General features: G+C 45.8%; 1 protein-coding gene across 4 annotated transcripts in view; it reads right to left on the reverse strand.

The window, feature by feature from the left end:
* Window positions 1–13,678, reverse strand: part of PPFIBP1 (PPFIA binding protein 1) — a 139,930-nt gene that overhangs the window by 13,956 nt on the left and 112,296 nt on the right. For all 4 annotated transcript variants that reach the window (XM_038769367.1, XM_038769366.1, XM_038769359.1 and 1 more), the window contains 5 exons: window positions 11,732–11,860; window positions 9,113–9,263; window positions 8,432–8,543; window positions 6,563–6,651; window positions 3,527–3,649 (listed from right to left, as the gene is read on the reverse strand). In XM_038769367.1, coding sequence (XP_038625295.1) covers window positions 3,527–3,649; window positions 6,563–6,651; window positions 8,432–8,543; window positions 9,113–9,263; window positions 11,732–11,860 — 604 coding nt within the window. The remainder of the gene's footprint in view (window positions 1–3,526; window positions 3,650–6,562; window positions 6,652–8,431; window positions 8,544–9,112; window positions 9,264–11,731; window positions 11,861–13,678) is intronic.

The raw sequence follows: 13,678 nt of genomic DNA on the forward strand, positions 1-13,678 counted from the left end.
TAAATCTCAAATTCCAAGAATAATACAAATAAACAACATCAATAATAATAATAATAATTATGGTATTTGTTAAGCGCTTACTATGCCAAGCTCTGTTCTAAGTGCTGGGGTAATAATAATAATGATGGCATTTGCTAAGCGCTCACTATGTGCAAAGCACTGTTCTAAGCGCTGGGGGGAATACAAGGTGATCAGGTTGTCCCATGTGGGGCTCACAGTCCCCATTATACAGATGAGGTAACTGAGGCCCAGAGAAGTGAAGTGGCTTGCCCAAGGTCACGCAGCTGACAAGTGGCAGAGCCTGAATTCGAACCCATGACCTCCGACTCCCAAGCCCGGGCTCTTTCCACTGAGCCACGCTGCTTCTCTAGTAGACACAACATAATCAGCCGGGATTAGAACCCATGACCTTCTGATTCCCAGGCCGCGGCTCTATCCACTATGCCATGGTGCTTCTCAAGCATAGTAAGAACATAGTAAGAACCAGTAATAATGATAATAATAATAATTTTGGTATTTGTTAAGTGCTATAATGATAGTAATAATAATTTTGGTATTTATTAAGTGCTATAATGATAGTAATAATTTTGGTATTTGTTAAGTGCTTACTGTGCACAAAGCACTGTTCTAAGCGCTGGGGGGTAATCAGATTGTCCCACGTGGGGCTCACAGTCTTAATCCCCATTTTCCAGGTGAAGTAACTGAGGCCCAGAGAAGCGAAGTGACTTGCCCAAAGTCACACAGCCGACAAGCGGGAGAGCCAGGATTAGAACCCACAACCTCTGACTCCCAAGCCCGTGTTCTTTCCGCTGAGCCACGCAACGGTGATGGAAAGCAGCAGAGTATGAGGATCCGGACATTCATTCATTCATTCAATCGTATTTATTGAGCGCTTACTGTGTGCAGAGCACTGTACTAAGCGCTTGGGAAGTACAAGTTGGCAACATATAGAGACGGTCATCATCATCATCATCATCAATCATATTTATTGAGCGCTTACTGTGTGCAGAGCACTGTACTAAGCGCTTGGGAAGTACAAGTTGGCAACAAATAGAGACAGTTCCCTACCCAACAGTGGGCTTACAGTCTAGAATCTAGACTGGAAGCTCATTGTGGGCAGGGAACGTATCTGCCCACTCTGTTGGCTTTTCCTCTCCCAAGTGCCTTAGCACAGTGTTCTGCACATAGTATGCGCCCATCGATGAGGACAAGTGCAGTGGGGTTTGGGGCGGGGTGAGTTTCAAATTGCTAAGGGAGAACAGACCCAAGTGCCTAGGCAACATAGACCGCAGAGGGAGTAGGAAGCAGCATGGCCTAGTGGTTAGAGCCTGGGCGTCAGAAGGACCTGGGTTCTAATCCCCACTCCACCCTATACCTGCTCAGTGACCTTGGGAAAGTCTCTGTGCCTCAATCCACTCATCTGCAAAATGGGCATTTAATCCCCATTCTACATAGACCGTGAGCCCCACGTGGGACCCATTTATCTTGTATCTACCCCAGCGCTTAGTAAAGTGCTCAGCACATAGTAAGCGCTTAACAAATACCATGACTGCTATCATTATTGTTATTTCATTGTGGCGTAGTGGATGGAGCAAGTGTCTGGGAGACAGGGCGACCTGGGGGTCTAATCTTGGCTCCGTCACTCACCTGCTGTGTGACCTTGGGCAAGTCGCTTTATTTCTCTGGGCCTCAGTTGCCTCATCAGTAAAATGGGGATTAAATGTAAAATGTGGGACAGGGACTATGTCCAATCTGATTAACTTGTATTAGTAAGCACTTACCAAATACCAACATTGTTATTATTGCATGTCAAGCACTGTCCTAAGCACCGGGGCAGAGACAACCTAATCAGGTTGGACCCAGTCCCCGTCCCACGTAGAACTCACAGTCTTAGTCCCCATTTTACAGAGGAGAGAACTGAAGCCCAGAGAAGTGACGTGACTTGCCCAAGGTCACCCCCTTCTAGAGTGTGAGCCCGTTGTTGGGTAACGACTATCTCTATATGTTTCTGAATTGTACTTTCTGAGTGCTCAGTACAGTGCTCTGCACACAGTAAGCGCTCAATAAATACGACTGAATGAATGAATGAATCTACCCCAGCACTTAGAACATTATTATTATGGTATTTGTTAAGTGCTTATTATGTTCCAGGCACTGTACTGAGCTCTGGGGTGGATACAAACAAATTGGGTTGGACACAGTCCCTTGTCCCACATGGGGCTCACAGCCTCAATCCCCATTTTCCAGATGAGGGAACCAAGGCCCAGAGAAGTGAAGTGACTTGCCCAAGGTCACACAGCAGACAAATGGCGCAGCCGGGATTAGAACCCATGACCTTCTGATTCCCAGGCTGGGGCTCTACCCACTATGCCATGGTGCTTCTCGAGCATAGTAAGAACATATTAAGAACCAGTAATAATAATAATTTTGGTATTTGTTAAGTGCTTACTATGTGCAAAGCACTGTTCTAAGTGCTGGGGGGATACAAGGTGATCAGATTGTCCCACGTGGGGCTCACAGTCTTAATCCCCATTTTACAGATGAGGGAACTGAGGCACAGAGAAGTGAAGTGACTTGCCCAAATTCACACAGCTGACAACTGGCAGAGCTGGGATTTGAACTCATGACTTCTGACTCCATCATCATCATCATCATGATCATCAATCTTATTTACTGAGCGCTTACTGTGTGCAGAGCACTGTACTAAGCGCTTGGGAAGTACAAGTTGGCAACATATAGAGACAGTCCCTACCCAATAGTGGGCTCACAGTCTAAAAGGGGGAGACAGAGAATGACTCCAAAGCCCGGGCGCTTTCCACTGAGCCACGCAGAACATAGTAAGCACATAGTAGGTGCTTATCATCATCATCATCATCATCATCATCATCAATCGTATTTATTGAGCGCATACTATGTGCAGAGCACTGTACTAAGCGCTTGGGAAGTACAAATTGGCAACATATAGAGACAGTCCCTACCCAACAGTGGGCTCACAGTCTAAAAGGGGGAGACAGAGAACAAAACCAAACATACTAACAAAATAAAATAAATAGAATAGATATGTACAAGTAAAATAAATAAATAAATAAATAGAGTAATAAATATGTACAAACATATATACATATATACAGGTGCTGTGGGGAAGGGAAGGAGGTAAGATGGGGGCATGGAGAGGGGGACAAGGGGGAGAGGAAGGAAGGGGCTCAGTCTGGGAAGGCCTCCTGGAGGAGGTGAGCTCTCAGTAGGGCCTTGAAGGGAGGAAGAGAGCTAGCTTGGCGGATGGGCAGAGGGAGGGCATTCCAGGCCCGGGGGATGACGTGGGCCGGGGGTCGATGGCGGGACAGGCGAGAGCGAGGTACAGTGAGGAGATTAGTGGTGGAGGAGCGGAGGGTGCGGGCTGGGCAGTAGAAGGAGAGAAGGGAGGTGAGGTAGGAGGGGGCGAGGGGATGGACAGCCTTGAAGCCCAGGGTGAGGAGTTTCTGCCTGATGCGCAGAGGGGATTATCAAGTCCCCTCATTCTTATTACCTCATCCGAAGGTCTCCGGCGAAGGCAGTTTGGTTCGAAGTTGTTTATCCGGAGGACCTGGATGGCTCTCTTGATGCTCAGGTGGTGCAGCACGCTAACCACTTTCAAGGACAGCAGGTCATCCTGCAGGCGGACAGACACGGGGAGAGGAGACGGGGGGCACAGAGGTCACGCGGGCTGGACTCCCCCATCTCCCGGAGGCCGGGGCGGAGACAGGGATGGGAGCCTTCCCGGAAAGCCGGTCCCTACCCAACAGTGGGCTCACAGTCTATTATTATATTCTATATATAATATTCTGTAATATATATATTCTGTAATAAATACATTATTACATTCTAGACTGTGAGCCCATTGTTGGGTAGGGACCATCTCTATAGGTTGCCAACTTGTACTTCCCAAGTGCTTAGTACAGTGCTCTGCACACAGTAAGCGCTCAATAAATACGATTGAATGAATGAATGAATGAATGAATGAAAAGCCACCCACAAGCCCTCTCTGGGGAGCATGTCTACCGACTCTGTTACACTGTACCCTCCCAAGCGCTTAGTACAGTGCTCTGCACACTGTAAGTGCTCAGTAGGCAGCACAGCCTAATAATAATAATAATTTTGGTATTCGTTAAGCGCTTACTATGTGCCAACCACTGTTCTAAGCTCTGGGGGCGATACGAGGTAATCAGGTTGTCCCACATGGGACTCACAGTCTTAACCCCCATTTTCCAGATGAGGCACAGAGAGGTGAAGTGACTTGCCCAAAGTCACACAGCTGAGAAGTGGCGGAGCCGGGATTAGAACCCACGCCCTCCGACTCCCGGGCTCGGGCTCTTTCCACTGAGCCACGCTGCTTCTCTAGCCTAGTGTATAGAGCACAGGATGGGAGTCAGAAGGTCATGGGTTCCAATCCCAGCTCCGCCACTTGTCTGCGGTGTGACATTGGGTCAGTCACTTCACTTCTCTGGGCCTCAGTTACCTCATCTGGAAAATGGGGATCGAGACCGTGAGCCCTACGTGGGACAGGGACGGAGTCCAACCTCATTATCTTGTATCTACCCCACTGCTAAGTACAGTGCCTGGCATGTAGTAAGCGTTTAACAAATACCAGCTTTAGAGAAGCAGTGTGGCTTATTGGAAAGAGCATGGACTTGGGGGTCAGAGGATGAAGGTTCTAATCCCAGCTCTGCCACTTAATAATAATAATAATGATTATGGTAGTCGTTAAGCACTTACTATGTGCCAAGCACTGTTCTAAGCACTGGGGTAGATACAAGGTAATCAGGTTGTCCCACGTGGGGCTCACAGTCTTAATCCCCATTTTACAGACGAGGTAACTGAGGCTCAGAGAAGTAAAGTGACTTGCCCAAGGTCACACAGCAGACAAGTGGCAGAGCCGGGATTAGAACCCACATCCTCTGACTCCCAAGCCCGGGCTCTTTCCACTAAGCCACGCTGCTTCTCTGCTATGTGACCTTGGGCAAGCCACTTAACTTCTCTGTGCCTCAGTTACCTCATCTGTAAAATGGGGGTGAAGACTGTGAGCCCCATGTGGGACAGGGATTGTGTCGATCCAATTACTTTGTATCTACCCAGGGCTTAGAACAGTGCTTGGCACATAGTAAACACTTAACAAATCCCATTATTATTATTATCATCAATAATAATTAATATTAATTAAATAATAATAAGAAATACCATCAAAGGATTGATTGATGATTTGAATGCAAACTCAGGAATTACCAAGAGCATGAGGAGGAAATATTATCTCCAGTGTTTCCAAAAACCAGTCCATAAGATTAAGTAAGAATTACTTTGTATCTGCTCAGGGCTTAGAACAGTGCTTGGCACATAGTAAACAATTAACAAATCCCACTATTATTATTATTATTAATAATAATTAATATTAAATAATAATAGTAAATACCATCAAAGGATTGATTGATTAATTTGAATGCAAACTCAGGCAGTACCAAGAGCATGAGGAGGAAATATTATCTCCAGTGTTCCCAAAAACCAGTCCATCAGATTAATTGAGCAAGTAAGAATTACTTTGTATCTACCCAGGGCTTAGAACAGCGCTTGGCACACAGTAAACACTTAGCAAATTCCATTATTATTATCATTAATAATAATTATTAAATAATAATAATAATCAATCAGTTGTATTTATTGAGCGCTTACTGTGTACACAGCACTGTACTAAGCACTTGGGAAGTACAAGCTGGCAACATATATACCAATAAATACCATCAAAGAATTGATTGATTGACTTGAATGCAAACTCAGGCAGTACCAAGAGCATGAGGCGGAAATATTATCTCCTGTGCTTCCAAAAACCAGTCCATCAGATTGATTGAGCGAGTAAGTCAGTCAGAATTACTTTGTATCTACCCGGGGCTTAGAACAGTGCTTGGCACATAGTAAACACTTAACAAATCCCATTATTATTATTATTATCATTAATAATAATTAATATTCAATAATAATATAATAAATACCATCAAAGGATTGACTGATTGATTTGAATGCAAACTCAGGCAGTACCAAGAGCATGAGGAGGAAATATTATCTCCAGTGTTTCCAAAAACCAGTCCATCACATTGATTGAGCAAGTAAGCAGTAAATTCTACTGATTGACACCATGTCAAAGCATAGACACATTCCCTTCTAATAGTAATAGAGTATTAATAGTAATAGCAATAGAGTATTATTACTCTATTTATTTTATTTATTTTACTTGTACATATTTATTCTATTTATTTTATTCTGTTAATATGTTTTGTTCTCTGTCTCCCCCTTCTAGACTGTGAGCCCACTCTATATGTTGCCAACTTGGACTTCCCAAGCGCTTAGTACAGTGCTCTGCACACAGTAAGCGCTCAATAAATACGACTGATTGATTGATTGATTGATTCCCTGCCCACACTGAGCTTAGAGTTGTGGGCAGGGAATGTGTCTGTTATATTGTACTCCCAAGCGCTTAGTACAGATGACTGACGGACAGATGTCAAGCAAACGGAAGCGGCGAACGCCGGGTACTTACCAGGGTCAGGTAATGGAGTACCCGCCCATCCACCCTGGCTTCATCAAACTGCGTCTTGTACTGAGGGAGTCCGATGTCATCCAGCCACCCTAAACATACACACACGCCAAAAAAAACCCCCGTCAGGATGCACAGGCCCCGGAGTCGGAGGGCCCGGGTTCTAATCCAGCAGCATGGATCGTGGCTCGGTGGAAAGAGCCCGGGCTTTGGAGTCAGAGGTCATGGGTTCAAATCCTAGCTCCGCCAACTGTCAGCTGTGTGACTTTGGGCAAGTCACTTAATAATAATAATAATAATGATGGCATTTATTAAGCCCTTACTATGTGCAAAGCACTGTTCTAAGCACTGGGGAGGTTACAAGGAGAACAGGTTGCCCCATGGGGGGCTCACAGTTTTAATCCCCACTTTACAGATGAGGGAACTGAGGCACAGAGAAGTTAAGTGGCTTGCCCAAGGTCACCCAGCTGACAAGTGGCAGAGCTGGGATTCAAACCCATGACCCCTGACTCTCAAGCCTGTGCTCTTCCCACTGAGCCACGCTGCTCTGTGCCTCAGTTCCCTCATCTGTAAAATGGGGATTAAGACTGTGAGCCCCTGTGGGACAACCTGATCACCCCGTAGCCTCCCCAGCGCTTAGAACAGTGCTTTGCACATAGTAAGCGCTTCATAAATGCCATCATTATTATTATTATTATTATTAATCCCGGCTCTGCCACTATGACCTTGGATGCTGGGCAAGTCACTTTGTTTCCCTGGGCCTCAGTTTCATCATCCGTAAAATGGGGATTCATGACTTCTCCCTCCCTCTTGGAGCTGTGAGCCCCATATGGGACAGAAATAGTCTGGCCTAATGGATAGAGCACAGGCCTGGGAGTTGGAAGGACCTGGGTTCTAATCCCAGCTCTGCCACTTGTCTGCTGTGTGACCTTGGGCAGGTCACTTAACATCTCTGTGCTTCAGTTACCTCTTCTGTTAAATGTTAAGACTGATTAAGCTGTAATTCTATTTGTTCTGACGACTTTGACACCTGTCTACATGTTTTGTTTTGTTGTCTGTCTCCCCCTTCTAGACTGTGAGCCCTTTGTTGGGTAGGGACCGTCTTTATATGTTGCCAACTTGTACTTCTCAAGCGCTTAGTACAGTGCTCTGCACACAGTAAGTGCTCAAAAAATACGATTGAATGAATGAATGAATGAATGACCGTGAGCCCCATGTGGGACAGGGACTGTATCCAATCTAATTAGCTTGTGTCCACCCCAGCTCTGAGTACAGTGCCTGGCACATAGTAAAGCACTTACCAAACTTTCCCCCTCGTCCCCCTCTCCATCCCCCCATCTTACCTCTTTCCCTTCCCCACAGCACCTGTATATATGTATATATGTTTGTACATATTTATTACTCTATTTATTTATTTATTTATTTTACTTGTACATATCTATTCTATTTATTTTATTTTGTTAGTGTGTTTGGTTTTGTTCTCTGTCTCCCCCTTTTAGACTGTGAGCCCACTGTTGGGTAGGGACTGTCTCTATATGTTGCCAACTTGTACTTTCCAAGCGCTTAGTACAGTGCTCTGCACACAGTAAGCACTCAATAAATACGATTGATGACGATGATGATGAAATATCTTAGAAAAAAAAGGGGACTGTCTCCAACCTGATTAAGTTTTATCTACTCCAGTTCTTAGTATAGTTCGTGGCACGCTAAGCACATAACAAATACAACAATAATGATTATTGTTCGTGTTATAATTAGGCCCCAGAAAGCCCAGCCTTTCCCAGCCAGGGACCCGCCAGCTCGGGTTTAAAGAATGAGTTTCTGTTTGCTTAGAATGGGAAAAGGAAGCTCCGGGGGAGTGAAAGTTCTTACGGGTAACCCAGTTGAAGTCGAGCTTCCCATGATTGTTTTCCTCTTCAGAGCCCAGGGCTTGCAGGGCGAGCTGGAGTTTCTTGCGATGAAGCGCGTGCTTGATGCCGAGTTCCTGAGAGGAAGCGCAAAGAGACACCGTGCAGGGCCCCGTCCCGGGCACGGCTCCACAAGCCCATCGCCCGCCACAAGAAGCCAAAGCCTCAGGCGCCAAACCCAAGCCGGGTCTTCCCTCGGGCGGAACGGGGGAATTTCACTGACTGGCGGGACCCGGGGGACCCAGCCACTGGGAAGGACCGGTCCAGTCAGGCCTGGGTGCGTCAGACCGATCTCCGACTGAGACCTGGACTCGAGAGTAGGAGGTCAGGAGAGTCGAAGAATTCTCACAAGAGGCATGGTTAGCGGTTCCTCTTTTTGGGGAAATTCTCCTTTTCCCCTACCTTTCTGGCAGAGTGGTCTGAAGTCGGGTCGAGGGGCAGGGAAGGGGAGAGAAGAGGAGGAGAAGAAGGGAGGAAGGGAGAGTGAGGAAGGTTGAAGAGGGGGGAAGAAAGGGAGAGTGAGGAACACTGAAAGCCGGGGGAGGAAGGGGAGAGTGAAGAAGGCTGAAAGGGAGCAAAGGGGAGAGTGAGGAAAGGTTGCAGGGGAGTGGGGAGGAAAGAGTAGAGTTAGGAGGCCAGTACTCACCTTTTCCAGATCCTGCTGAGAAGCCTGCAGAAGGGTCTGTCCAGATACGATCCAGTGCCTGCCCGAGTTCATGTAGGAGCCCAGGCCCTGATCCAGGAGCCAGCTACACACCTGCTCCTTGGTCCACTTGGCAAACGGCATGTCCAGGTCACTGGCGGAGGGGGCAAGGACATTCGAGAAACAACCCCCAAATCCACCAGGTGCTCTTGCCTTCGGAAGGCTTCCAAACTCCCTCTTGAACCCCTAAAAAAGTGATTCTGTCCCCTCCGCTCCTCTAAAACTGAGCTCTCCTACGTCACCAATGACCTCCACCCTCCCAAACCTAACAGACCATGTCTTGATTCTCTTCAACCTCTCGGCTGCTGCCTTTGTCTTTTTTTTTCTTAAAATGGCATTAGCTAAGCCCTTGCTATGTGCCGAGCACTGTTCTAAGCACTGGGGTAAATACAAGTTAATCAGGTTGGACACAGTCCCTGTCCCACATGGAGCTCGCAGTCTTAATCTCCATTTTTCAGATGAGGCAACTGAGGCCCAGAGAAGTGAAGTGACTTGCTTAAGGTCACCCAGCTGACAAGGGAAGGAGCTGGAATTAGAACCCAGGTCCTTCTGACTCCCAGTCCTGGGCTCTATCCACTGGACCACCCTGCTTCGACACCGGGGGGGTCTACACCTTTCTCTCAGAAACACTACTTAACCTTGGCTTTCCTGACAGTTAGGCTCTCCTCCCGCCTCTCTGGTCAATCCTTCTCCATTTCTTTCACTGGCTTTCTCCGCCTTCTGAAATCACCTCTCCAGGAGACCATCCCGGCTTAATTTCTAAACAGTCCAGTTTCTTATCCCCACAGCTGAAGAAGCAGTGTGGCCCAATGAAAAGAGCCCAGGCCCGGGAGTCAGCTATAATTCTATTTATTATAGCTATAATTCTATTTATTCTGACAGTTTTGACACCCGTCTACATGTTTTGTTTTGTTGTCTGTCTCCCCCTTCAAGACTGTGAGCCCATTGTTGGGGAGGGACCGTCTCTATATGTTGCCGATTTGTACTTCCCAAGCGCTTAGGACAGTGCTCTGCACACAGTAAGTGCTCAATAAATACGACTGAATGAATGCATCTTGCGCAGGTCACTTCACTTCTCCGGGCCTCAGTTCCCTCATCTGTAAAATGGGGTTTAAGACTGTGGGCCCCATGGGGGACAGGGACTGTGTCCAACCTGATAATAATAATAATAATAATGGCATTTATTAAGCGCTTACTATGTGCAGAGCACTGTTCTAAGTGCTGGGGAGGTAACAAGGTGATCAGGTTGTCCCACAGGGGGCTCACAGTCTTAATCCCCATTTTACAGATGAGGGAATTGAGGCCCAGGGAAATTAAGTGACTTGCCCAAAGTCACACAGCTGACAATTGGCGGAGCTGGGATTTGAACCCATGATTAACTTGTATCTACCCTAGTGCTTAGCACGGTGCTTGGCACATAGTAAACACTTAACAAGCAATAATAATAACAATAATAATAATAATAATTATGGCACTTATTACCCTAGTGGCAGTACAGTATCCGGCAGACAGTAAGCACTTAACAAATACCATTAAGAAACCCCCCCACTAAAATCTGCCATTCCAGCACCACCAAAGCACTTAAATACCTTCCACCTTCCACAGATAGCCCTATCTTATGTACCCCATTACTTAAGCACCCCTATAATCTGTAATTTAACTTTGTGCCTGTTAATTCTGTTATATAGGACTCTCCCAAGCGCTTAGTACAGTGCTCTGCACATAGTAAGCACACAATAAATATCATCGATTGATTGCCAGACTGAGCCCCTTTTCCTCTCCTCCTCCCCATCCCCCTGCCCTACCTCCTTCCCCTCCCCAAAGCACCTGTATATATGTTTGTACAGATCTATTACTCTATTTTACTTGTACATATTTACTACTCTATTTATTTTGTTAATGATGTGCCTCTAGCTTTAATTCTATTTGTTCTGATGACTTGATACCTGTCCACATGTTTTGTTTTACTGTGTGTCTCTCCCTTCTAGACTGTGAGCCCGTTGTTGGGTAGGGACCGTCTCTATATGTTGCCAACTTGTACTTCCCAAGCGCTTAGTACAGTGCTCTGAACACAGTAAGTGCTCAATAAATATGATTGAATGAATGAAAGAATGATAAGCTGCCAGAGGGAGGGGAACATGTATCTTGCTTATGATGTGCTCTTCTCCCTTTCTAGACTGTCAGCTCGTTGTGGGCAGGGAATGTGTCTGTTGTATTGTTATACTGGACTCTCTCAAGAGCTTAGTCCAGTGTTTAGCACCTGGTAAGTGCTCTATAAGTATGACTGACTGTTCTAAGCGCATAGTACAGTGCTCTACCAACTGTAGGCGCGCCATCAATGTCACCGACTAATGGACTTTCTAGACTGTGAGCCCACTGTTGGGTAGGGACTGTCTCTATATGTTGCCAACTTGTACTTCCCAAGTGCTTAGTACAGTGCTCTGCACACAGTAAGTGCTCAATAAATACAATTGATTGATTGATTGATTGACCGATGGGATGGCCAGACGGGTGAGTTTTCGCGTGTCCCCCACCCACGGGGCTATTCCCGGATGGTCTCACTTGTTGGACTGTCCGAGGTCTCGAGACCAGCCCAGCCGGGGCCCCGCTGTGGCCCGCGTCCCTCCTCTCTTGAATTCGGGTTCGGACATGTCCTCTGGGTTGAAGGTGGTGGACTGACTCCTCCTAAGTCTGGAAAAAGGAAAAACACAAAGCCAGGTGGGCCTTCCGGCCGGCGGGAAGACAAAGAAAACAGTCTACGTTTGACGGAGAGCTCCTAGAGGGCAGGGAACGTGGATTTTATTTTTTTCTCTCAACCGATCCATCAATCAATCGTATTTATTGAGCGCTTACTATGTGCGGAGTAGAATCCAGCAGAATTAGCAGCCGCGTTTCCTGCCGGTAATGAGCTTCCGGTCTAGAGCGTGCTTGGCACTCAGGAAGTGCTCAACAAATACCAGGATGGATGACAACCGATAATTCTGGAGCTCCCTCTCTTTTCCCCCATGTCACTAATCTGTGTAAATATATCAGTTACCTCATCTGTAAAATGGGGATGAAGACTGTAAGCCCCCCGTGGGACAACCTGATCACCCTGTAACCTCCCCAGTGCTTAGAACAGTGCTTTGCACATAGTAAGTGCTTAATAAATGCCATCATCATCATTATTATATATACATTTATTTTATACATATATATACATATATATATATATATATAAAGAGAGAGCAATGCCCAGTGCTTAGAACGATGCTTGGCACACAGTAAGCACTTAACAAATACCATCATCACCATATACATTTATTTTACATATTTTATTTACACATTTACCATATATACATTAGTATATGCATATATCTGCATATACATATTATTTGTATAATATTTAATATATTATTATATAAACAATATATAAATATATAATAAATAATATAATATTTATACAAATGATACAATAATTGTATAATAATTTGTATAATACATATGTAGTATTTGTTAAGTGTTTACTATGTTTCAGGTACTGGACTAAGCACTGGGGTAGATACAAGCTAATAAGGTTGGAGCCCTATGGGGCTCACGGTCTTAATCCTCATTTTACAGATGAGGGAACTGAGGCCCAGAGATGTGAAGTGACTTGCCCAAGGTCACACAGCAGACAAATGGAGAAGCCAGGATTAGAATCCATCCATTCTTGTGGGGAAGCAGACTGAGTGAAAATTATATTCTGGGCCATTGCATTTGAGTCATCATCAATCGTATTTATTGAGCGCTTACTGTGTGCAGAGCGCTGTACTAAGCGCTTGGGAAGTACAAATTGGCAACATATAGAGACAGTCCCTACCCAACAGTGGGCTCACAGTCTAAAAGGGGGAGACAGAGAACAAAACCAAACATACTAATTATATTAGTTATATTCTATTATTATATTCTATTATTATTATTATATTAAATTATATTCTGGGCCATTGCATTTGAGTCATCATCATCATCATCAATCGTATTTATTGAGCGCTTACTGTGTGCAGAGCACTGTACTAAGCGATTGGGAAGTACAAGTTGGCATTCCCTAAATCTTCTAGGCCATTACTGTGAGCCCCATGTGGGACAGGGACGGTGTCTGGCCTGATTATCTTGCATCTATTCCAGTGTTCAGTACAGTGCTGGGCGAAAAGCAGATTGGCCCAGTGGGAAGCAGTGAGGCTTAGCTGAGAGAGCACAGGCCTGCGAGTCAGAGGTCATGGGTTCTAATCCTGGCTCTGCCACTTATAACAATAATAAGGATGGCATTTGTTAAGCGCTTACTAGGTGCAAAGCACGGTTCTAAGCGCTGGGGGGATACAAGGTGATCAGGTTGTCCCACGGGGGGGCTCACAGTCTTAATCCCCATTTTACAGATGAGGGAACTGAGGCCCACAGAAGTGAAGTGACTTGCCCAAAGTCACACAGCTGACATTTGGTGGAGCCGGGACCTGAACCCATGACCTCTGACTCCCAAGCCCGTGCCACTTG

The sequence above is a fragment of the Tachyglossus aculeatus genome, chromosome 2, assembly GCF_015852505.1.
Source record: "Tachyglossus aculeatus isolate mTacAcu1 chromosome 2, mTacAcu1.pri, whole genome shotgun sequence".
Lineage (NCBI taxonomy): Eukaryota > Metazoa > Chordata > Mammalia > Monotremata > Tachyglossidae > Tachyglossus > Tachyglossus aculeatus.